Source organism: Erpetoichthys calabaricus, chromosome 6 (genome assembly GCF_900747795.2).
Source record: "Erpetoichthys calabaricus chromosome 6, fErpCal1.3, whole genome shotgun sequence".
Taxonomy (NCBI): Eukaryota; Metazoa; Chordata; class Cladistia; order Polypteriformes; family Polypteridae; genus Erpetoichthys; species Erpetoichthys calabaricus.
This window is the reverse complement of record NC_041399.2, coordinates 134,963,083-134,988,120: the sequence shown is the minus strand read 5'-3', so window position 1 is coordinate 134,988,120 and position 25,038 is coordinate 134,963,083. Positions and strand designations below refer to the sequence as shown.

General features: G+C 41.6%; 1 protein-coding gene across 3 annotated transcripts in view; it reads left to right on the top strand.

The window, feature by feature from the left end:
• si:dkey-154p10.3 (oocyte zinc finger protein XlCOF6) overlaps positions 1-25,038 on the top strand; it is a 139,503-nt gene that overhangs the window by 11,822 nt on the left and 102,643 nt on the right. For all 3 annotated transcript variants that reach the window (XR_007935290.1, XM_051929030.1, XM_051929031.1), the window contains exon 3: positions 19,904-20,591. Coding sequence is in view for 2 of the 3 variants with exons in the window: in XM_051929030.1 (XP_051784990.1) it covers positions 19,904-20,591 (688 nt within the window). In the remaining variant the exon portion in view is untranslated. The remainder of the gene's footprint in view (positions 1-19,903; positions 20,592-25,038) is intronic.

Genomic DNA, 25,038 nt, shown 5'->3' with positions numbered 1-25,038 from the left:
GAGGGTAGGAACATAGATCGACTGGTAAATTGAGAGCTTTGCCTTATGGCTCAGCTCCTTTTTCACCACGACAGACCGATGCAGAGCCCGCATCACTGAGGACGCCGCACCGATCCGCCTGTCGATCTCACGCTCCATTCTTCCCGCACTCGTGAACAAGACCCCGAGATACTTGAACTCCTCCACTTGGGGCAGGATCTCACTCCCAACCCTGAGAGGGCACTCCACCCTTTTCCGGCTGAGGACCATGGTCTCGGATTTGTTCCAAACCATACGAACTGTATGTAAATATATATTTTTTTTAAGTTTTTAAGAACAAATATAGTTAATTAAACCATAGAATGCACAGTGTAATAGTAAACTAAATGTAAAAACATTGAATAACACTGAGAAAACCTTGAACAACAGAGAAAACTAACACTGCAATAGTTCGCGTTATATCGCTACCAACCGCTGGCTAAAAACACTTTTTTTTAAGTTTTAAGCACAGGGAAAAAAATGAACATTTGAAAAAATCCGTAATTTAATAAACACCAAGAAAAGTAACATTGCAACAATGCACGCTACGAACCGATTGCTGTAAACAGAAGTGAAAACAAAATCAAGCCCAGGGCATTCTTTAACTGCCTTCCTACCATATGAGTCCAGCCCTCTCTCTCACTCGCGCTGCCTGTGTGTGTACATCTGTCTCTCTCTCGTGCTGCCTGTGTGTGTGCGTCTGTCTCTCTCGTGCTGCCTGTGTCTGTGCGTGGCTCTTTCTCTCGCGCTGCCTGTGTATGTGCGTCTGTCTCTCTCTCGCGCTGCCTGTGTGTGTGCCCGGCTCTCTTTCTCTTTCTCTTTCTCTCTCTCTCTCTCTCTCGCTGCCTGTGTGTGTGTGTCTGTCTCTCTCTCTCGCGCTGCCTGTGTGTGTGCGTCTGTCTCTCTCTGGCGCTGCCTGTGTGTGTGCGCGGCTCTCTCTCTCTCTCTCGCGCTGCCTCTGTGTGTGTGTGTGTGTGTGTGTGTGTGTGTGTGCGTGTGTCCTGCGCTCTCTCGCTCTCTCTCTTGCTTGCTGCACAGGAAATGCACAGGGAGAGACTGAACATGTACAAATTGAAAGGGAAACTGGCTTGTTCGTATACCGAGTGTGTGGTCATGAGCCGAGGCAAAAGTTTGGCGAACTTTTTGGTCGTAAACCGATTTGTACGTGTACCGAGACGTTCGTGAACCGAGGTTCCACTGTATGTCAGACATGCATTCTGTGGGAGTGTCTACATGGCTCTAAATAGGAAAGCAGCACAGCAATGGAGAGTAGGAACTTGCAGATGATAACCAATTTCCTTTTTCCCCTCACAGAGAGGGGAACAGGGAGGAACGATAATATAATTTCCGGTCCCGTTATGGATGCTCTGTCCAATCCACCTTGGGAACTATATAAGCAATAGATAACATGGAAGTCGTCATTCATTGCTGAACCTTCGGCTGATAGCGATAGACCTCATTCCACAGCACTTATAAACTAGTTAGAGTTGGGCCATATCCGTCCTAACTCTCGTTTCTCTTTCTTTTTGTTTGGTATATAGATGGCATTAAAAGGGACCATGTGTTTGACTCCCAATCCTTTACATTGTTCCACTGTCTTTCCTTTAAAAGTTATTGTGCTACTGTATTCCAAACATCTTTTATGTTGTTCTAAGTGAGTTTATTTTCTCTTTTAGCTACAGTATGTGGCCTTTGTTCCCTTCACTCAACTTTTTTCTTAAACATTCTCTGTACACCCTACAGAGACTCCTTGTCACGAAATTATCTTTTAGATAACCTTTTATCTGAAATGAATAATTTCATTATGATTTTCTCCTGTGCCTTGAATATTTTAATAAGCTGAATTCAGCTCCAGCCCCTATCAACCTCTCTACACATGCCTGATTTTATGGATGGCTGTCATTTACAGATCCTACAATAACAGAAAAAATTTGTCTTGACACCAGAGAAAGCTTGCATACTGGATGTAGCATGGCAGATTTAGTCTGTGGTCCTGAATTTGATAATTTTAATAATATTCATGGCTATGCTCTTTATTGTAATGTAATTTTAGGTCAAATCTATTAATTCATCAGTTAATTGTCCTGTTTTATTGAACAATTATGGAAAAGGCCTTACTGAAGCAGAAGGAAGTTCAAAAAGCCTAGTGACAACAGAAATATATACTGAAATATGTTAAAATGTCTAAAATTAAAGGTCAGACCCTATTAAATTTAAGAATTGGATGAAATATTTAATTCTATAAGTATTCTAAAATTGTTTTGTGCTGATAAATGTTAAATATGTTAATCATTTTTGGCTCATAAATGTTAAATACATTAGTCGTTAACAATTTACAAAGAATACTGTACTATTCACTTTTATTTGTGTGCTTGTGGGCAACAGCAAGGTCTTTACTTGTCCAACAGTATTTCCTTCTCTAAGAAGTGGATATCGCACGCTGCCAGAGCCATATGAATGCAACAATATGAAGGATGTTTTGGAACTGAAGTATAAGCACACAGTGCAAAATGGCCATGATTGAGTCTGCAGTTAAGGAGATCCTAGCTTGGTAATTTGAGATTTATACTAAAACCTGTGGGAATGTTACAAGAACTGACACTTCTACCAAGTTGATACCAAAACTCAGAAAAAATAATGGTACTAGTTTTTTAGATTATCAGTAGTACCAAGTGAAAGTCACTACCACAGTCATGTCTGATTGCAAGAAAATGAATTACTTGGGAATGCCTATCAACATAATGAAAAATTACATATTAAAATGACTGACAACACTGATGCTGCACCACCACAAAACATAATACTTTTTGAAAAGAAAAACAAAACATAGAAGTGGACCACAGAAGGCATCTCCAGCAGGGGAGAACTGGATACACAAAAAGTGCCATAGGACACTGTGTTCAAACATATAGGACCTATAGCAATATTTTGTAGTGTTATAAAGATGAATAAAAATCTTTCAAATGTAATTTAAAATTTAAAATTGTTACGAATCACAAATGTTTATAAACATCTAAATTTAAAGTCAGAACTGCCTTGTCATATTATGGACTTAAATTAATCTTTACTGATAAGAAACAGTAAAAGTTACTAATTACTTTTATTCACTCAAAACCCCATGCTTAGCCATTCTCTTTCTAACATATCTTTAAGAACAGCTACTCAGCAAACACTTATACAGATAAATCAGTAATTGGTTTGTGATGCTTAATTCTGTTTCATTGTGGATTAACTGTATTGCATAATGTGTTTTTTCTTTTCTCATTATTTTATTTATTGTTCATGCATGTGAGTGCATAATACAGAGTATTCATTGCTATTGTGAACATAGTAATAGCTTACAAGTGGACAGTATTAAAAACTGAAAGCTTTTCCATGATAAAAAAAAAACGTAATGTGATCAGTTCTGACTTATTGTCACATGAAATTCTTTTTTGCATGCTTGACCAACATGCACCATGCCTCCATTCGCCTGTGCTTATGTGGGCTACTCATTTATGCAGTCCATGAGAAGAATTCATGTCTAGAAGTACTTTATCTTTGAGGCAGATACTCATAGTAACATTGTTGATTCTGAAGAAAACTGTCTGTTTAGAATAGCTCTGACCAATAAGAACCAAAGGTAGAATCACGTCAAACCTGGCTAAACACCTGAAAGATCAAGTCCCTGATTTTATGCAACTAAAGGGTTTCAGTTTATGTAGAACTGGTATCATCCTGTATCAGCAAAGTGCTCTTATCCAGAAATTCATATGTCACCATTATTTTTGCTTGAGATGACTGCTATGTATTTTTTACAGTCATTTTGATATGGCTAATTGCTAAATTATATATTTGGATTAGGTTGTAGCGCCCTTATGGTTTAGTCGTTTCAACTCAATATAATGGTAGCCTTTTAAGTTCAGTATGTTTTTGGAGACAACAATAGCTTTACACTACATCAGTAAATTTTGACTTCAGTTTGCACTGAGTTTATAAAAGAGGTGTAGTATAGCAGCCCACAGAAAGCTTCATTGGGATGGATGTTATTCACTTGAATAAATACTCTTGATATTGTCACGCTTGGGTCACAGATTTGCACAGAAACACAGGAGGTTGTAGAAAACAGGAATTTTATTCAAACACTGCAAACAAACATTTGTCTCTTTTTCAAAAGTTTAAACGTGCTCCATGACAAGTCAGAGATGACAGTTCAGCCAGGAGCAGCGAACGTCAGAGTGAGAAAAGCAAACAATCAATTCCGAATCTGACAGGTGCCTGTACAGGCATTTAAGTAAGCAGAGTACCGCACGAGAGGCTTATCATGCGACAGAGCCGCCAAGTAAGGTAAGGAGCAATGTGAAGGTAGTCTGTCAACGTTTTTCAGGGGTTTTCCCAGGAACGTCTTTATTCTCTGAGGGTGTGATCAGCCCCCCAGCTCACAATATAAAGCAACTGTTTACCTACTTCAAGGCCATGTGCCATTGTTTGATTTTGTATTTGTCCATATAAAGTTGTCTTTTTTTAAATGAAGTACAGTATTTTAAAGAGGTTTTCTGTTTTTTCCGTGTAGTTAATTAATTAATGGGAAGTTAGTATTATGAAATTTCACTGGTGTTGGTATGAACTACAAAAGTTCTGGTATCGTGCCATCTAGGCCTGGGTAAAAATATTGATTTTCTTTTTAATCATTCTTAATTGTTTAAACAATATAATATTAAATCTTAAAGTCTCAAGATCAATTGTGTGAATCTCTAGCCTTCCCAATTACCATATGCAGATTTTTGCTCAGCTTCGTTTTTGGCGTCAGATCTAGTAGATGTTGCTAATATGCCTATTAAGGCTTTCTATGGAAAAAGCACTTTACTACCTCTCATAAAATGGTGTGTCCTCTTCAACTGAATGTCACCCATAAACATAATCTCAGTTGGCATCCAAACGAGTAGAGCCTAAGCAATCTGCACTGGAGACATTTAGCTCCTTTTGTATTTAATTCACCTCATGCCTAATAAATAACAGAATGTAAAGCAGCTTTTATCTGTAAAGATATGAAACCCTACCATTGTTGAAAATAAGGGCTTTTGACAAAAGATACAGGTTTTGGAATGGTGATATGCTGTACCAACCAGAAAGCAAATGAGTGAATTCATTGTACCTAAGCTTTATGAAGTTCTTAAGCAAAGTATTGCCACATCTCTCATGTCACTATATTAAAAATGACTGAGCACCTGTGGCATATGTGTTGCAGACAAGAGCGCTGAATGCCAGTCACATCAGGGGCAACCTTGCTCCTGAGATTGCTGGCAATTGTTCTAAAAACCCTTTCTAGCATTTCCAATGTGCTGTTCCATTGCGGGACTGCATTAATCCCAAGTTTGTGCATTGGAAAGTGCAATAAATATTGCTTTTCTTTAAGCACATGGCTAGCTGTTCTGCTATGGTGGAAAAAGTTTGCAACATGCATCATCCAGCTGAGCAAGAGAGCTATTGTTTGGATTTTCAGAGCAGCCTGCGGTACCAAAGTGAGTGTGTGTGCAAAGCAATTGACGTGAAGTAGCTGCATAAGCTGTAGCACACGGATCATATTAGCGGTGTTGTCAGTCATGATGGCTGGTTTCTTTGTCTTTTATGTTCCATTCATCCAATGCTGCTGTCAGCATGCATCAGATCTAGAGCAACTGAAGATTTGTGTAAGCTGTAGAATTCTAGAAAGACATGAGTCTTCCTGCTGTATCTTTAATTTTGATTAATTCAAGATTATTTTAAATGTCCAATAGGGGAATAAATTTGGCTAACAGTTTAGTTGAAGGGTTTCTACATGGAGATTCATAACACATAAATAGATTACTGAATAATATATTTATTATTTAAGAAGCAATATTTGATTATTTTATAATAATATTATTCACAAGATGATATAGATGTTTTATAAAGTAGATGTCACTGTATTGCATTAAAACAAGGAGCCGCCTATAATATGTGTGGACTCTGATGTGGTAATACTTGTTAGTTTTTTAAAAACGAGCAATAATATTTTATTCCACATCTTGCAAATACTGATGTTAACTGTTCATTACTAATCAAGTATTGCTTCTTAAATGTCATTCCATGCTTATGCACATGTTATGAAGTCACTATGTAGACACCCTTCAAATAAAGTGTTAATGAAATTTGTCACATTATATTAATGTTCTCAATGCATGGTTAAGTAATCTGTAAAAAAAAAAGCCAGCACTTCAAATATATCAGTGCACGCTAAGTCAATCAAGATAAAGTCTATATCAAATCGTATCAGGATATTGTGAATTGAAATCAAATCGAAGCCATTCTTAGAATCCTGTATTGAATAACTAGAAAAGATGATGACTGCAATAAACATACCAGGTTACTACTCTGCAAATCCAAGGTAAGAAGTTCCTGAAATTAACGTATACACAGGATCAGGTCAAGTGTAACAATTTGTGAATTCTTTTGGTACCAAAGTGGTCTGAATCTGTTAATCCAAATAATTTATATTGAAGTCCTCTGCATCTAGACAATAACACTAAGGAAACTGAAAGAGCACACAGCTTACTTGGTAACCTTTCAACTAGAGCCTTCATCATCAAATTTGAAAAGACTGAAGACAAAGCAAATGTTCTTCATAATGCCAAAGAGAAATTAACTTAATCAGGTTTCATTTGTCACCTACAATTTTTCCCACTGTACAAATTGTAGTGAAATTTTGGTCTGCTTCTTTTGTTGTTTTAGGCACTGTGGTGCATTGGTTAGCACTGCTGCCTTACAGCTCAGATTACATTTTTGGCCACAATAATTACTCCAGCATAATTGGCAGACCTTTTTTTAGCCCTTACACACACTTGAAAGACCATTGCACCACTTAAAACCAGTTGAGTTCCTCCTTGCCCATTGACTTCAATACATTTTACAGAGTTCAGCAATGCTCCCAAACATTTTTGTGCCTTCACTGAACTCCACATGGTTCACTCATCACTAGTGTCCTTAAATTGAACATACTGATAATAGTTTGTTCCTTCCAAAGTTAAATGTTGTAGTCACCAGCATTCTAGAGTCAAAATAACTCGTCAGTAGAATGCAGAGTGAATCAGTTGTGTTGCTGAGCTAAATTATCTCCCAAGGCAGTAATACAGTAAAATTCAGTCAGTGCCTTTTCCACTCTGTCTGATCATATCGGATGAAATCTGTCCAGCATTAAACAGCATCTGAAATAAGAAGTTTAAGCTGGTGTTTTGCAGTACCCAAAATGTCACAGTACCTGAATATGTCGTGACTTGTCATGAGGTGTACCAGTTCATTCAACTTATTTGAAAGCGATTGAACATCTTACTTCTGTCATCATTTCAGATGTTTATCATTTCCATCCTCAGATGAGCTGCTCTTCCTATAAGGTGTAGTCGAGTTCCTTAGGCAGCAGTAATCACAATGCTAGTAGCTGAATATTGTAATATATAGTATATTCTTTTTAACATTCTCAGAGTCTCTTACATTGTCAGATGTTGTATATAGAAGGTTGTCTTCAGATTCTCTGTGATCACACTGTGACATCTCTCGAGTTCACAGCTTGTCCAAAGTGCAGTTGAGACATGCCAACGTGCCGCTGTGCATACAGTATCTTCAATTTAAAAATCCATTTAAAGCCAGAGGCCAACTCTTAGCATTAATAATTAATAACAGTAATAATTTTAAAAATATGTTGTTTTTCACAAACTAAAAAAAGTAAAAGAAACAAAGCTGCTATTAACTGATACAGTAATCCCTCACCTATCGCGGGGGTTACGTTCCAGAGCCCCCCGCGATAGGTGAAAATCCACGAAGTAGCGACCTATATTTATTTTATTATTTATACATATTTTAAGGCTTTATAAACCCTTCCCACACTCTTATAAACCTTTCTCACTCTCTTGTTAACCTTTCCCACGCTCTTATAAACACTTCCTATGCTCTTAAACACTTTCTACATTCTTAAACACTGCAGACCAACACTGCACGCAGCGATCAGACGTCAATGTGTCTGCACTCGCTTTGTGAAGGGGGGCAGCTGAACTCACGCTGAGCAGAAATGGACTATGTGCTGCTTCTGCCAAAATGCCTGCTTGTCGCTCTGCGCGTTCGGAAGGAGGAGGAGGAGTGTGTGTGTGTGGGTGGTGTGTGTGTGGGTGTGTGAGGGCTGAACGCACGTTCGCTCAAACCCCCCTCCCCGGAGACGCAGTACGCTTCTGCAACTTCGCATTGTCAAGGGGGTGGGGAGCTGAATGAACGCTAAGGAGAAGTGGACTTTGTGCTGGCTTTGTGCTGCTTGTCGCTCTGCGTGTCAATAATTTAAAAGCCTGTACATCACCATTTTTCCTGTCTCACTGTCTTGTCTTGCGTGAAGTTAAAATGTTTTATAATAGTGAGATGTTACTCATATCCTTAGCCCGACATCCACATATCATATGTGTTAACAAAGTGTGTTTTATAAGTTTACATGTGTTTAAAGCATGTGGGATGGGTATTTTAAGGCTTAAACTATAAAAATGTTTATTTATATGGTCTTTCTATATCGCGGATTTTCTCCTGTTGCTGATGGGTCTGGAACATAACTTCCGCGATAGGCGGGAAATCACTTGTATTTAAAAACCAGCGAAGTCGTGAATCCGCGAAAAGTGAACCGCGAAGTAGCGAGGGATTACTGTACTAGCCAACCTGCCGCCACATAATCAGGCCGCTTTTTTAATGATTTTTAAGCACAGGGAAAAAATTAACATTTGAAAAATCCGTAATTTAATAAACCACCAAGAAAAGTAACATTGTAACAATGCACGGTACGAACCAACATACAATTGTCCGTGACTGAAAACTGGAGGACCGTCATCGCGCCTTCTCCTCCCAGAGCGAGGGACAGGGGTGGACGGTGCTCGGGCGCGGAGGGCGGAACGGGAGGATAGGGGAAGGACTCCCATTCCACCCCCTCCGTCATGCTAGTCTGCTGATTTCTCGTTCAGTATGCACTGCCTGCTCATGTGCCCACCCCCAACTCGTCACCTGAGTCATTTTTGTCTTTGCACTGCCCACATGCACCTGTGAGTCACGTAGACTTTTCATTGTTCTTTGCGGTTCTGGCTGCTTTTCTATATATAATCCACCAAGTCACCCGACCATTTTAGTAGTGGGGGAGGGTGTGTACAAAGGGCAGGGACGTAATCAGTGCGAGCGTATGACCCGCACTTACTGGGAATTCCTCGTTCGTGGGGAACAATTGCAAGCCCCGGTTTCCAGCACGAATGGGGTTCAACGGCTTACCCACGCCTCTCTGTGCCGGGTAGACACACGTTGATCCATTCAGTGTAGCGCGCGTGCAGTACGGGACATCCAAGGGCATCACAGACCTGTTAATGCTCAATCTCACGCATAATTATTTATTGAATGCTAAACACTTCCGGAAAGACACAGTTGCCTAAAAGGGGTTGGTCTGAGGATACAACAGCAAGTGAATGAAAAGATGGAACTCTGAAGAGAGCAAAATACAACACAATAGCGAACCCGCGGCATAACAAACGCCGCATAATTATTTATTGATGGCTGAACACTTCTGGAAAGACACAGTTGTCTAAAAGGGGAGGGTTTGAGGATACAACAGAAAGTGAATAAAAAGATGGAACTCTAGAGAGAGCAACATACAATTGTCCGTGAGTGAAGACTGGTTTTGGCAGATACAGGCATATCTTTTTGAAAGTTTGTCCCTGTGCCTTATTAATTGTCATCGCAAATGCCAATCGAACAGGAAATTGTCTTCGGGTAAAAGTAAAAGGCAAATTTGAATCTGACGGGGTCAGGCATATCCGGGGAATAAGGACAGTTTGTGAGGTAGCAGCTGTGATAGTTTTACACTCCAGTACATTGCGGTGAATGGTGGTAACAGACAGTCTAGTGCCATTACAAAGACCTTTTGCAGGCAGGAGGTTTCTGAGAAGCACGATGACGGATCCAATTTTAATTTTGAGTTTATGTGGAGGCATGCCAGTAGGAGTAAGACTATTAAGAAATTCCTCGGGGAATGAAAGTTGATCTGCAGGATCATCTGTGACGATGGAGTCCACGCTCGTGAAAGTCACCTCGTTGTTAGGGATAAGTTTTAGACCTTGTTCATTAAGCTATAGCGAGTCTTCGTTGGTGATGCTTAATATAGCTCGCGTGCTGAGTTGTTCCAGAGTGACAGTTGAGAAGTCGAGGTCGCCATACAGTTGTTGAATGGGATCAGAAATTAAAGGAAAACAATGTGAAGGCAATGTCACAGGTGTTCCGTTTATCCCGTCTCCAACATCGAGGAGCCATTGTGCGAAATGTTCTTGTTCAGGAAGACCTCTCATATTTGTTGTCAGTGTAAGAACATGCATGTAACGCCACAAAGGGTGCTTGTTAATGCAACTGGCGACAGTAAGCGCGCGGGAGCCACGCATAATGATGGGGAGAATTTGTCGGAAATCTCCACCCAATAGTATTGTTTTGCCTCCAAAAGGCTGCGTGTCACCCGTGAGGTCACATAATAACCTGTCAACTGCATGGAATGCGTATGCGTGTGTCATTGGCGCCTCGTCCCATATAATAACTTTGGATTGTAGAAGATGTTGAGCATGTGGTGAGGAAGGTTTGATGTTACATGTGGAAGTAGTATTCAGCTTCAACGGTATTTTAAAAACAGAATGGGCAGTTCGTCCACCCGGTAATAATGTTGCAGCTATTCCTGTAGATGCTACGGTTGTAGGAATGTCTCCGCTAGCTCTGATGGTATGAATCAGGGTTTTGTACACAAAGGTTTTCCCTGTTCCTGCAGGACCATCTAAGAAGAAGCATCGGGGATGGGAATTGCTATATGCAGCGTGTAAAACAGTATCAACAGTGTGTTTCTATTCTGTGTTGGGTTTGTCGAAGTGTTCTATAGCGTGTGAGTGTTCAGCCTGACCGTCAAAGGTGGGAGATGAATGACACAGTGGAGGAATGTCAGTGGGGGGTAGGTGTAATTTGTGCAGGTTGAAGCCATGTGGTTGCAGCAGGTCATTAATGTCAGAGAGAGCATACATGCAAGCGGTGGTTGTGGAATATTTTGTGAGAAAGTCTTCAGAAAGGGAGAGTTTATGCGTGTCCCAAAGGTGTGGAACATTGTGTGGTTCACCGAAGACACAGATGAAAACGAACATTTCTCGCAAGGATCGTGGCATTCGTATCTGGGATGCCTCTGAAAGAGTATAATGCCATATCTTGTCGTCTTTAAGAAGACCTAATTCTTGGCAAGCTTCTTTGAGAGTGTCACATTCGACACCATTGACTGTTCGTAGATGGTGAAAACTTGTGACACCCACAGAACGGGTAAGGAGAAGTCTGAGGTAATAACGTTCGGTGTCGTTAATGGCAACAACAGGCATTCTACCGATCACTTTTGTGCCTCCTCTGATTCTCTTTTTCCATTTTCCAGAGGATTTTTGAAATGTGTAATGTTGTGGAACATCAGTGTAATGTAACTCTACAGCTTCAGGATCTGTTTTGTTGAGTTCAAACCATGCTAACAGCATAGTGTTTTTGTGGGCGTGTCTTTGGAGCGCTTGTTCCTCGTGACCCTCATGAAAAAGATGATTTGTTGTTCCGGCAAATGAACTGGTAATCGGGTAATCATGTGAGATTTTTCTGAAAGGCTGTACTCGTTCAAACACCACATAGCCTCAGGAGCACTAACATACCTACCGTCAAGGAAAGTCTGTATTTCGTCATGTTGAAAAATATCATCGGCTGGCTGCCTGTGAAGTGTAATTGATGCAGCGTTGTGTCCTTTGTACACATACTTATAAAGATACTTGATACATTGAATGGATGCGCAAACTTCAACGTTAATATGAGCATTGAATTTCTGAGAAAGCAACGGATTGTAAGGAACTATCCAACGGTTGTCGATATCGTATTTACCAACAATGGCAGTTATCCCTTGTCTTCGGCGGTATATGGGGTATCCTTGTGTGTTTTCTTGAGTCTCTGCATTGAAGTCTTTCGGGAAATTTTTGGTACACGTGCCGTCTTTCATGCAAGGTGATTTGGCGTTGAGCGTGCCACACGGACCATGCACCATGCATTTGGTGACAATTTGGAAAAGTCGAGGGTGTATTTCAGAATTTGGAAGCTCAGCGCAGACATATTTGTCTATATCATCCTTAGTCCTTATTTTGGATTTTGAGTCAAGTGTAAGTAACATATGGCAATGAGGCAATCCTCGTTTTTGGAATTCAATGACGAAGATGTAAGCGAGAACATTGGCGAAAATATTCTTTTCCAGAATATCTGTTAGAAAATGTCGCAGTTTGATATGAAAGACGCGAGCAACAATGTCAGGTCTGTGTTCTATTTGCTCATGATGGGAAATGGCGTTGCAGATTTCGGGCCAAGCAGGATTGCAGGTGAAGGTTAAGAATAAGTCAGGCTTTCCACATTTGCGGACAATTGCCATCGCGTCTTGGTAGTTCTGTTGCATGTACCTTGGACTGCCTTGAAAGGTAGAGGGAAGAATGATCAATTGTCCAGGGCGGAGGTCATGGTGATGTGCTTTCGCAGTGACAGCATCCATAAGTCCCCTGTATTGCTCTACACGCAAATCTTGTTGATGTGACCCAAGGTAATGTAAACGCGCGCCTTCTGTTCTGACATATGCGTCGACGATATATTCCTGGAAGAGTTTGCCACTGGAATGCAAGACACTAAATGAAGATCTCATGGCAAGCCTGAAAGCATAAAATTGGAGGTGTGTGACTCGCGTTCTTTTCGCGGTTCGCTTTTCCTCAACATGGGTCAATTGTATGTGCCAGCCTGGATCTCCGTAAGGGAATAGCAGTGGATAAACCATGGGGTCACAGTTCATATTGAGAACAGAGATACGCTTGCAAGCATCTCCCTTTGTATATATGCAAATGTCGCGTTGTGCAGGAGGTTCCCCGTCTTCACCTACAAAGATAGCAGCAACATCAGTTTGACAGGACGGGGCATTATACCTTCTCATATCCAGACTTGGATTTTCCATGAACACCATTCGTACAGTAGTAACAGGGTTACCGTGAGTGATAATGTCATGCATTTGCATGTAAGACTTTGCGAAGGGATTAACCTGTCGTATCATGTTGTCTAGTTGAAGCAACAAAATGTCACTGCAAGCGCTATTACATTCCTTTTGCAAACGTTGACTGGTAGCTTCAGCAGAATCGAAGATATATAGCTGACCGTATTGTGGTGATGTGTCAGGATTGGTATATAAAGGAGAGACCTGGTGATAAATTTGACCGTGGATTCTGAAAGCATACGGTCCTTGTCCAGATGGTTGAGCGATGTGTGCACCCATTGACGCGAAAGCTAAAGCAGAGTTATATTCCCTGATATGATCACAGTAATTTCGGGACAGCAGGTTCTTGCCAGTCAAGTGGTCTTCTAAAAAAAGAAGGATAGCGGTGGCAAAGACACCTTGCTGGCATGAGAACACTTACCTGTAGTGTAATGTCCGGACTTGTTGACCTTTGCTGGCCAATGAAGAGCATTGCAAGAAGCACATAGTGCGGTAGGTAGGCCAATGTTATGTTCTTGGACGTGAATGGCATTATCTTCTTGAAAAGCTGCAGAAAACTGAATGCGATGTTTGTGCATGAATGATTTAGTGCTGTGTTGACACTGAAGGGAATTGGAATGAGTTGTTTCGAAGCATTGCTGGCAATGTTCACATTGCATAATTCGTTCAGTGGAGTGTGTTTTTAAATGCATGTTGAGATATCTCTGTACTCGGAACGTTTTTGAACAAATCGTGCATTGAAAGATCTGTTTGGAATGCGTTTGTTCAGTGGAGTATGTGTTTAAATGTGCTTTGAGAGATTTCTGGCGCATGAAGGTTTTGGAGCAGTGTTGACACTGAAAAGAATTCATCAGGGAATGTGTTTTGAGATGGTTAGTAAGGTATCTGCGTGTGTGAAAGTGTTTGTCGGAAATTTTGCATACAAATGTTTGTGTTGAATGGATTTGCATATGGTTGTGGAGATCCATCTCACCTGTGAAGTCCTCGTTACAAAATGTGCAATTGAAGGTGAGAGTGGAATGAGTTCGTAAGTGTTTCTTGAGAGCGTGAGTTGTTTTGAAGCATTGCTGGCAATGTTCACATTGCATCATTCGTTTAGTGTTGTGTTTTTTAAAATGTGTGTTCAGATATCTCTGCACTCGGAAGCTTTTGGAACAAAAGGTGCATTGAAAGTCCTGTGTGGAATGCGTGTGTTCAGGGGAGTGTGTCTTTAAATGTTTTTCAGGAAGAGGAGAGTGGGCAGGTGACGTCACATTAGTGTGGCGAGCAAGTGGGTGTGCACCCTGTGTACACATATTGACAGCGTCAAAAGATGTCACCAGAAGGTTATCACATGTGTATTTGAGAGGCATCAGAACCACGTAATGCCCATGATCCAAAGGACCGCTAAAGAGCAGGGATATGGAGAGACGTTGGGCCGGATTGTAAACTCAAGGAGAGGCATGAGGACGTTCTTGGAAGTAAATGGTGATAGTAGCTGAAAGGATTTGGGACATTGCTACAATTTCTGCCTCGCCACCATAGACTCCGGACGTATTCATGTAGTCAGCATATTGTTGAGCAGACTGGATAACAATGCCTCTGTGACTAACAACAACGGACACCACGTCGCCGAAGTTATCCCAATGTTGGCAAACAAAGCCAACAGCCATGTTGCGAAGTTTGAGAGCAACAGTTTTGTCAATGACATTTTTCCAGAAAAACCCGACTGATAGAAACAAACAGTTACCTGATGCAGGAATTTCTATAACATTGAAAGAAGTGTTGTTTCCATGAAATACATTTGAAGCGGTAGCCATGGAGGGCAAATGAACAGTCAACGTGGCTCACAGCTGGATTTGGACCGCAGCACAGACCAAAGTGAGCGAGTTTGTGTCTGTTGATCTGCTTGAGTTGGCGGGCAATGCTCTGAGGTGCATTCCCCATCACGTGAGAGGAGGGGTGAAGTTTCTGGGTGGGGCTTCGTTGTTCTTTTCCCATGGTTTTTGATGGTGGACGCGGTCAGGTGTCGTAACCGAAAAGAATAATGAAAAGTCAACTTGGCTCAGAGGTGCATGTGGACTCCTAGCACAGACGAAAGCGACTTACGGGGTGGTCGGTGAGTTGTTGCGTCCGGGCACATGAGCAGGCAGTGTGAATGCCTAGAGAGTGAGGGTGGATGCGGGCCGGGGAATAAGGAGTGTTGGTGGGCGGGGAAACGTTTTCCGTGTTCCTGCAGGACCATCTAAGAAGACGCATGTTTGTCGCGGATGCGAATTGCTGTATGTAGCGTGTAAAACAGTTTGCGATGGTGCACGCTGTCGTGCATCGTAGCCGAAAAGTCAACGTGGCTCAGAGGTGCATGTGGACTGTAGCACAGACGAACATAAATGACGGCGTGTTTTCCAAGGCATCGCGTCCAAGTTGGTGGGCGTGGCTCTGCGAGTTGTCGTCATATCCAATGGTCTTAGAGTTGGTGGGCGTGGCTGTCTTGCGTGCTTTCCATGGGTGTCTACTTGTCGGCAGCTTAGTGAATTATATAATGGTCTTAGAGTTGGTGGGCGTGGCTGTCTTGCGTGCTTTCCATGGGTGTCTACTTGTCGGCGGCTTAGTGAATTATATATATAGATTGTATGATTCTAAATGTGAATAACAAAGATATATATTTGTCCAGACTTTTCTACAGTAATTGTACAAAAGAGAGCAGCGTGCAATAGTATTCAGCAGTGAATAGGTGTGTTGGATATTTGTTATGGTCTTGTCTATGCAGCTAAATTGAAAGTGGAGGTCTGATGTTCCATATACACTTAGATATCTGACAGTTTTCAAAGATTTATGTCAACACTGATCATGATCAATAAAGGTTGAAAGAAAAAAAGTAGAAAATACATAACCTAAGTAAAACATGAATAAACAAATACAAATACGCAGGTAACATTCTGCTGTAGAATTAAAGGAAAGGAAAGAGTAGTGAAAGGAAGAAATTAGAAAAGTAACATTAAAATGCAGGACATTTTGAGTATTCCTATTGGTAATTGAGATAAATAATGCATATGGGCTTACTTTTATTTTTTCCTGCCTTGCTTTGTTGTATCCTTTTATTTATCTCACATATACATTTTTCTGTTCGTTTTATTTTTGTTTAGCATTTTTATTTCTATTGTTGAGGCAGCTGACCGGAGCTGTGGCCGTAAGGTGGTCGGTGCCTGTCGTGGCGGCAATCCCCGAACCTGTTGGTGGACACCGGCGGTGAGGGATGCCGTCAAGCTGAAGAAGGAGTCCTACAGGACCCTTTTGTCCTGTGGGACTCTGGAGGCAGCTGATAGGTACCGGCAGGCCAAGCGGAATGCGGATTTGGTGGTTGCTGAGGCAAAAACTCGGGCGTGGGAGGAGTTTGGGTAGGCCATGGAGAACGACTTTCGGACGGCTTCGAGGAGATTCTGGTCCACCGTCCGGCGTCTCAGGAGGGGGAAGCAGTGCAGTGTCAACACTGTACATGGTGGTGATGGTGCGCTGCTGACCTAGACTCGGGACGTTGTGGGTCGGTGGGGGAAGTACTTCGAAGACCTCCTCAATCCCACTAACATGCCTTCCAATGTGGAAGCAGAGCCTGGGGACTCAGAGGTGGGCTCCCCCATCTCTGGGACTGAGGTCACCGAGGTGGTCAAAAAATTCCTTGGTGGCAGGGCCCCGGGGGTGGATGAGATACGCCCGGAGTTCCTCAAGGCTCTGGATGTTGTAGGACTGTCTTGGTTGACACGCCTCTGCAACATCGCATGGACATCAGGGACAGTGCCTCTGGATTGGCAGACCGGGGTGGTGGTCCCCCTCTTTAAGAAAGGGGACCGGAGGGTGTGTTCCAATTATAGAGGGATCACACTCCTCAGCCTCCCTGGAAAAGTCTATTCGGGGGTCCTGGAGAGGAGGGTCCGTCGGATAGTCGAGCCTCGGATTCAGGAGGAACAGTGTGGTTTTCGTCCTGGTCGCGGAACAGTGGACCAGCTCTACACCCTTAGCAGGGTCCTGGAGGGTGCATGGGAGTTTGCCCAACCAGTCTACATGTGTTTTGTGGACTTGGAAAAGGCATTCGACCGTGTCCCTCGGGGAATCCTGTGGGGGGTACTCCGAGAGTATGGGGTACCGGACCCCCTGATAAGGGCTGTTTGGTCCCTGTACGATCGGTGCCAGAGCTTGGTCCGCATTGCCGGCAGTAAGTCGAACCCATTTCAAGTGAGAGTTGGACTCCGCCAGGGCTGCCCTTTGTCACCGATTCTGTTCATAACTTTTATGGACAGAATTTCTAGGCGCAGCCAGGGCGTTGAGGGGGTCCGGTTTGGTGGGCTCAGGATTGGGTCACTGCTTTTTGCAGATGATGTTGTCCTGTTTGCTTCATCAGGCCGTGATCTTCAGCTCTCTCTGGATCGGTTCGCAGCCGAGTGTGAAGCGGCTGGGATGAGAATCAGCACCTCCAAATCCGAGACCATGGTCCTCAGCCGGAAAAGGGTGGAGTGCCCTCTCAGGGTTGGTAGCGAGATCCTGCCCCAAGTGGAGGAGTTCAAGTATCTCGGGGTCTTGTTCATGAGTGAGGGAAGAATGGAGTGTGAGATCGACAGGCGGATCGGTGCGGCATCCGCAGTAATGCGGGCACTGCATCGGTCTGTCGTGGTGAAAAAGGGGCTGAGCCGCAAGGCGAAGCTCTCAATTTACCAGTCGATCTATGTTCCTACCCTCACCTATGGTCATGAGCTATGGGTAGTGACCGAAAGAACGAGATCGCGAATACAAGCGGCTGAAATGAGTTTCCTCCGCAGGGTGTCTGGGCTTTCCCTTAAAGATAGGGTGAGAAGCTCAGTCATCCGGGAGGGGCTCAGAGTAGAGCCACTGCTCCTCTGCATCGAGAGGAGGCAGATGAGGTGGCTCGGGCATCTGATCAGGATGCCTCCTGGACGCCTCCCTGGTGAGGTGTTCCGGGCACGTCTAACCGGGAGGAGGCCCCGGGGAAGACCCAGGACACGTTGGAGGGACTATGTCTCTCGACTGGCCTGGGAACGCCTTGGGATTCTCCCGGAAGAGCTAGAAGAAGTGGCCGGGGAGAGGGAAGTCTGGGCATCTCTGCTCAAGCTGCTGCCCCCGCGACCCGACCTCGGATAAGCGGGAGACAATGGATGGATGGATGGATTTTTATTTCGTTTGTACCTTCTTCTCCCCTATTATTTTTTCAGAATAGAGGAATATTTACTCTTTTTCATGGTTTGAGGAAGTTTGATTTGATTTTATAACATATAAAATCACGTATCTTTAATGACACTCATGCTTCTCTTGGTCTGGAGCTTAAAATGTTTAACAACACTAATCCAATTTTTAACTAGTGACTCCACTATTTATTAATTGCAGATTATACATTTTTTTTATTTTTTCATATAAATTAATTCTTTTCTTAAAACTAGTGTTTCTACAGAGGCATATGCTAAAACATTTTTTGGAAAAATATAAATAAGTGCAAGCAAGAAAGCCATTGTAATTAATTACTGCCATCTGTAAAATTAATGATAAATCACTGATAGCTAAGCTTTATTAAAAAAAAGACTAGCATATCCAAAAGAATGAGTAACTACTATTTAAATCCCAACACTCTTATGAACATAGTATAAAGGTTAATAATATTTTACATTAGTAACATCATAAGGCAGCTGTAAAGTCACAGAAATCAGAAATGTAGACAGCCTTGACATCAAATAAATTAATAAGAAATACTGTAATATGTCATAGCCTACACAGCTAACTGCATTGAAAGTGAGGCTATTAGCAAAGACTTTTTTGGTAAAACAGAAATGACTTGGCTTGATACACCATGTATATAGGAGAAATTTCAAGATTATCTTTACTTAAATTTGGCCCTGTTCTGAACTTGGGAACAAAAAAAAAGAAAGAAAAACCGTCTTCCCTCTGCTGTAGTGTACTAAAGTTTATTTCCTGTGTTAGAAAAAACTGGTGGCCTCCTGCAAATAAACTTCTTATAGATAATGTCTCACCCTTAATAAATAATGTTATATCATAGTATATAATGTAAAGGGGCCATGGATTTAAAAATAAATACAAGAAAGAGCTAAAGCAGAGGGTGAAACAGCACTACCTAACTTCCAGTTCAACTACTGGTTCTTTAATATATGTTTTCTAAGACTTTGGAGGGAAACAAAAATGAAACTGTACTGGCTTGGTTAGCTATATAAAGGGAATCCTGTTCAAACTATTTTTCATATGCTTTTCTTTGTGCACCTACTACTACTGCCATCAGTTAAGGATTGAGGATTGGTTTACTTGCTATATACTTTTGGTATCTTTGAGTGACAACTACATAGTGAGTGGTTGGGTTATCCAGTTGAGTTTGATATCAAGTGTGCTATTTACATATTGTATAGTACATACTTAATTATTTTTAATGAAACTAGCAAAAAGAACCCATGGCAATATACATGCAGAGGGAAGGATTTTCCTCTAAGAATCTGTATTTATACTTCACTGTCCTGCTTCCTATTTTTCTTGACAAATATCCCTACCTCTGCTGAAGTGAGACACTATAGTAACCTAATAATGCCTTCCTCTTGTCTTACAGTGAGATTTTCTGTTGCGTAGTGTTCTGGATTGGTAAAATGACTTTGTTTTTTAATTTGGGGTTTATTTTTTATAGTGTTGCAGTAATTACAGTGTGCTGATAAATACATTTACCTTGTTAAACTTTTTTTTTATTATTATAAAATGGAATCAGGTATGAGAATGTATGTTATGCAAAACTATTTCTTGTTTTATTTAAACTACTGCATTGCTTTTTAGGTGAGTACTCTGTTTGAAGAGGAGTCCAACCAATTCCATTTGGAGGATACTGGTTCTGTAGAGTCTGGAACTTTGTCTTGCCCAATGAGCTCCACTTGTGAAGACCAGGATGATGAAATGGCTCAGTCAGCTCACTTAATGTCTTTAGGCCTCTGCAGAATTTCAAGTATAAAAACTCAACAGCTAATAGGAGAAGGGAACAAAAGTGTACGGCAAATTAAAGAGAGCCCAGAGAATCATTTGTCAGAAAAACAAATTAAAGATGGCCAGTTTAGCTCCCAGGTAACATGTGATGTCTCAAAAGAAGGAAAAGATAGTAACTTCCCATGCAGTCTGTGCAGTCTTCATTTGCCCTGCAAGACACTTTTAGAGCTTCATGTCAAGTGTCATGAAGGAGAACAGAATTTCAAATGTTTGCACTGCAGCTTTTACACAACAGATTGGGCGGCATTGGAAAAACACTTGAAAGAGCACAGTAAACAACGCAGGTTTTTTGCTTGTTCTCTATGTGACAGATCTTTTAGAACTTGCCGTATAAGAGACAAACATGAGAAGAAGCACCGTAGGAAGACAAGTGACACTCAGTGCACGACCTGTCTGATTATGTGCTTTTCAGACCTTGAGAGGGACCAGCATATGGCCTGTCATTTTGAAGACACCTTTAAATGTTTGCATTGTATTTTTACAGGTAATTTTATATATATTACTTTTATAGCAGTGTAAAGTGTTTCTGAAAAAGGCTAAAAATAAAAAGAAACCAGAGGTTTGCAAATTCTTATACTCAAAATAGTTTTCTCCTGAACAGTTTCAGCCACATTTACCAGTAAATTGACCCTTACTTTTCATTTCAGCTTTAAATGGAGCTCATTTATTTTGAATGACTTTGTAACTTCTGTAATTCAAAAGGATAGGAACTAGGGATGCTCCGATTGAACGGCTGCTGGTCAAAATGGGCTGATTTTCAGTAAAAAAAAACTTGATCTATAAAAAGAATAATCACAAAAATTGATAGTTTCAACCCCTGCTTTTCTAAGCTTTATGGTAATTGAGCTGCAGTGCTCCTTTATGCAAGGTATTATGTTAGTTGAACCAGCATGCATCTTTTTTTTTTCTTTTGCACTTTTAGAGCAAACTTCCTGCAAGTGTAAAAAAAGAACAGCAGGTGGAAGCATGTTTTATCAGTGAACGAGAGGTGATTTGTATATTAACCTTTTCGTTAAAGAAAAAAGTAATCGGAGAAGTCCTCCTGTGCAACTAGACAAATGGCAAGAAAAGTTACTTTAAGGAATTTAGACCTTTATTTTGTCCTTTAGATTAAAACGGCCACCGCTTGAGTTTGGACAGCGAGGTTGTTTAAAATGTAGTAGCTTACATTTTTAATTGGAAAAGGAAAAGATAAATACAAATTTGAAACTGCTGCATAGTAAACAAAAGGCTTTTATTTTATTTAAGACTAGCAAAATACCCGCGCTTCGCAGTGGCAAAGTACTGCTTTAAAATTTTTATTAAGAAGAAAAGTAAAGCTTTTTAAACTGAGGGAAAATATACCAATAATTATTTGGTAAGGATCTCTTTGTATACCACGTTGTCAGTTCGGCCCTCCGGTTGTAATATGACAAAGCTGTTGAGCATGCAACGTATAGTTGGCCATGTGAAAAGCAATCTTGCCTCAAATCAATGCCAACCTTTTGTAGGGTCTGTCCCTGAGACTTATTAATTGTCATTGCGAAGCAGAGCCTTACTGGAAATTGGAGGCGTTTGAATTGAAATGGGTTTCATCGATAACTTCGCATCCAGCTTTTGAGAGTTTAAACATTCATAAACATCAAAGTGTCCACTACTCAAATCGTCACCTGTGAATCTAAGATGTTTAAGAGGCATTGGCAGTTGTCCAAAGGTGTAAAATATTTGGCCATTTCGGTACACTTGAAAGCGACAACCGAACAATTCAGCGGCAGCCATCAACTCACATGCAGAACCATAGGTGAAGGGCTTAAGCATTTCACTCTTATAGTGCTCCTGTGTAGTATAATTATCTCCTGTACTGTCATCAGTCCAGACCTTGAACCTGTCCCAATACATAAGACACAATGTTCCTCCGGATTTCAAGAGTGAGCCTGATATGTCCGTGCAATATGTAACACAGAGAATGGAAAAGGCAGTCGTCATCTCCGGGCATTAAAACCACTCGGTAAGTGACAGTTCTTTGAATGATGGTGATCACCTCGATAGACATGTTAATGGGGGAACGGTTGGAACGATAAAGGAAATGGGTACCTGAACAATGTAAACTAAGTCTAAAATACCTACACAATAACTATAATCATAATAAACGAACAATAAAACAGCAGAGAAGCCGTGGATTAAATAAAAAGGCTGCAGTTATCAGCAGGGAGACGTGAATACCGTGGTGAAGCAAGGAAGGGAATGAAGAGACCAGAGCGACGGATGGCCTTATATAGGCAGGCAGCCAACTACATGGGAGGCATGGGGATGGGGGACTCAACGCTTCCTCACACACCGATCGAGCTGCAGGCTAATGGACGTATGTATGTACAGTGCATCCGGAAAGTATTTACAGCGCATCACTTTTTCCACATTTTGTTATGTTACAGCCTTATTCCAAAATGGATGAAATTAATTTTTTTCCTCAGAATTCTACACACAACACCCCATAATGACAACGTGAAAAAAGTTTACTTGAGGTTTTTGCAAATTTATTAAAAATAAAAAAACTGAGAAATCACATGTTCATAAGTATTCCACATTTGTCGATGCACCTTTGGCAGCAATTACAGCCTCAAGTCTTTTTGAATATGATGCCACAAGCTTGGCACACTTATCTTTGGCCAGTTTCGCCCATTCCTCTTTGCATCACCTCTCAAGCTCCATCAGGTTGGATGGGAAGCGTCGGTGCACAGCCATTTTAAGATCTCTCCAGAGATGTTCAGTCGGATTCAAGTCTGGGCTGTGGCTGGGCCACTCAAGGACATTCACAGAGTTGTCCTGAAGCCACTCCTTTGATATCTTGGCTGTGTGCTTAGGGTCATTGTCCTGCTGAAAGATGAACCGTCGCCCCAGTCTGAGGTCAAGAGTGCTCTGGAGCAGGTTTTCATCCAGGATGTCTCTGTACATTGCTGCAGTCATCTTTCCCTTTATCCTGACTAGTCTCCCAGTCCCTGCCACTGAAAAAATCCCCACAGCATGATGCTGCCACCGCCATGCTTCACTGTAGGGATGGTATTGGCCTGGTGATGAGCGGTGCCTGGTTTCCTCCAAACGTGATGCCTGGCATTCACACCAAAGAGTTCAATCTTTGTCTCATCAGACCAGAGAATTTTGTTTCTCATGGTCTGAGAGTCCTTCAGGTGCCTTTTGGCAAACTCCAGGTGGGCTGCCATGTGCCTTTTACTAAGGAGTGGTTTCCGTCTGGCCACTCTACCATACAGGCCTGATTGGTGGATTGCTGCAGAGATGGTTGTCCTTCTGGAAGGTTCTCCTCTCTCCACAGAGGACCTCTGGAGCTCTGACAGAGTGACCATTGGGTTCTTGGTCACCTCCCTAACTAAGGTCCTTCTCCCCCGATCACTCAGTTTAGATGGCCGGCCAGCTCTAGGAAGAGTCCTGGTAGTTTCGAACTTCTTCCACTTACAGATGATGGAGGCCACTGTGTTCATTGGGACCTTCAAAGCAGCAGAAATTTTTCTGTAACCTTCCCCAGATTTGTGCCTCGAGACAATCCTGTCTCTGAGGTCTACAGACAATTCCTTTGACTTCATGCTTGGTTTATGCTCTGACATGAACTGTCAACTGTGGGCCTTTCCAAATCATGTCCAATCAACTGAATTTACCACAGGTGGACTCCAATTAAGCTGCAGAAACACCTCAAGGATGATCAGGGGAAACAGGATGCACCTGAGCTCAATTTTGAGCTTCATGTCGAAGGCTGTGAATACTTATGTACATGTGCTTTCTCAATTTTTTTATTTTTAATAAATTTGCAAAAATCTCAAGTAAACTTTTTTCACGTTGTCATTATGGGGTGTTGTGTGTAGAATTCTGAGGAAAAAAATGAATTTAATCCATTTTGGAATACGGCTGTAACATAATAAAATGTGGAAAAAGTGATGTTCTGTGAATACTTTCCGGATGCACTGTACGTAAGTTAGCGTTGGGAACCCATGTACCAAATTTCTTGAAGATGGGCCCATAAGTAATAAAGACCGTTGGAAAGTTCAATATGCCGGCCGACCCGTGGAGTTTGCATTTACCTTTTTAATAAAAGGCGAGCTTTTAAACCTGAGAAATCACCCCGTAAATGCACACGTTTAATTGCACATGTGTTAATATGTATGCTTACACAGTATTAAAAGACACTCAACAACTACACAGTATTAAAAGACAGTCAACAATTAACGTCATTTACCTTCGTTCCCGTGTTTGACTTGTGCTGTAAATCTCTTCCTCGTTTTCAGTTCACGTGATTACGTAGGAGGCGTAATACGTGATGACGCGATACGTGACTCCGCCTCCTCCATTAGAGTATATGGACAACAAACAGGTTCCAGTTATGACCATTACACGTAGAATTTCGAAATGAAACCTGCCTAACTTTTGTAAGTAAGCTGTAAGGAATGAGCCTGCCAAATTTCAGCCTTCTAACTACACAGGAATTTGGAGAATTAGTGATGAATGAGTCAGTCAAACAGGTTCCAGTTATGAACATTACGCGTAGAATTTCGAAATAAAACCTGCCTAACTTTTGTAAGTAAGCTGTAAGGAATGAGCCTGCCAAATTTCAGACTTCTACCTACACGGGAAGTTGGAGAATTAGTGATGAGTGAGTCAGTCAAACAGGTTCCAGTTATGACCATTACACGTAGAATTTCGAAATAAAACCTGCCTAACTTTTGTAAGTAAGCTGTAAGGAATGAGCCTGCCAAATTTCAGACTTCTACCTACACGGGAAGTTGGAGAATTAGTGATGAGTGAGTCAGTCAGTCAGTGAGTCAGTGAGGGCTTTGCCTTTTATTAGTATAGATATCAACATATACATACACATACATATACGCACATACATAAACACACACATATACATATATACATATACTAGCAAAATACCCGCGCTTCGCAGC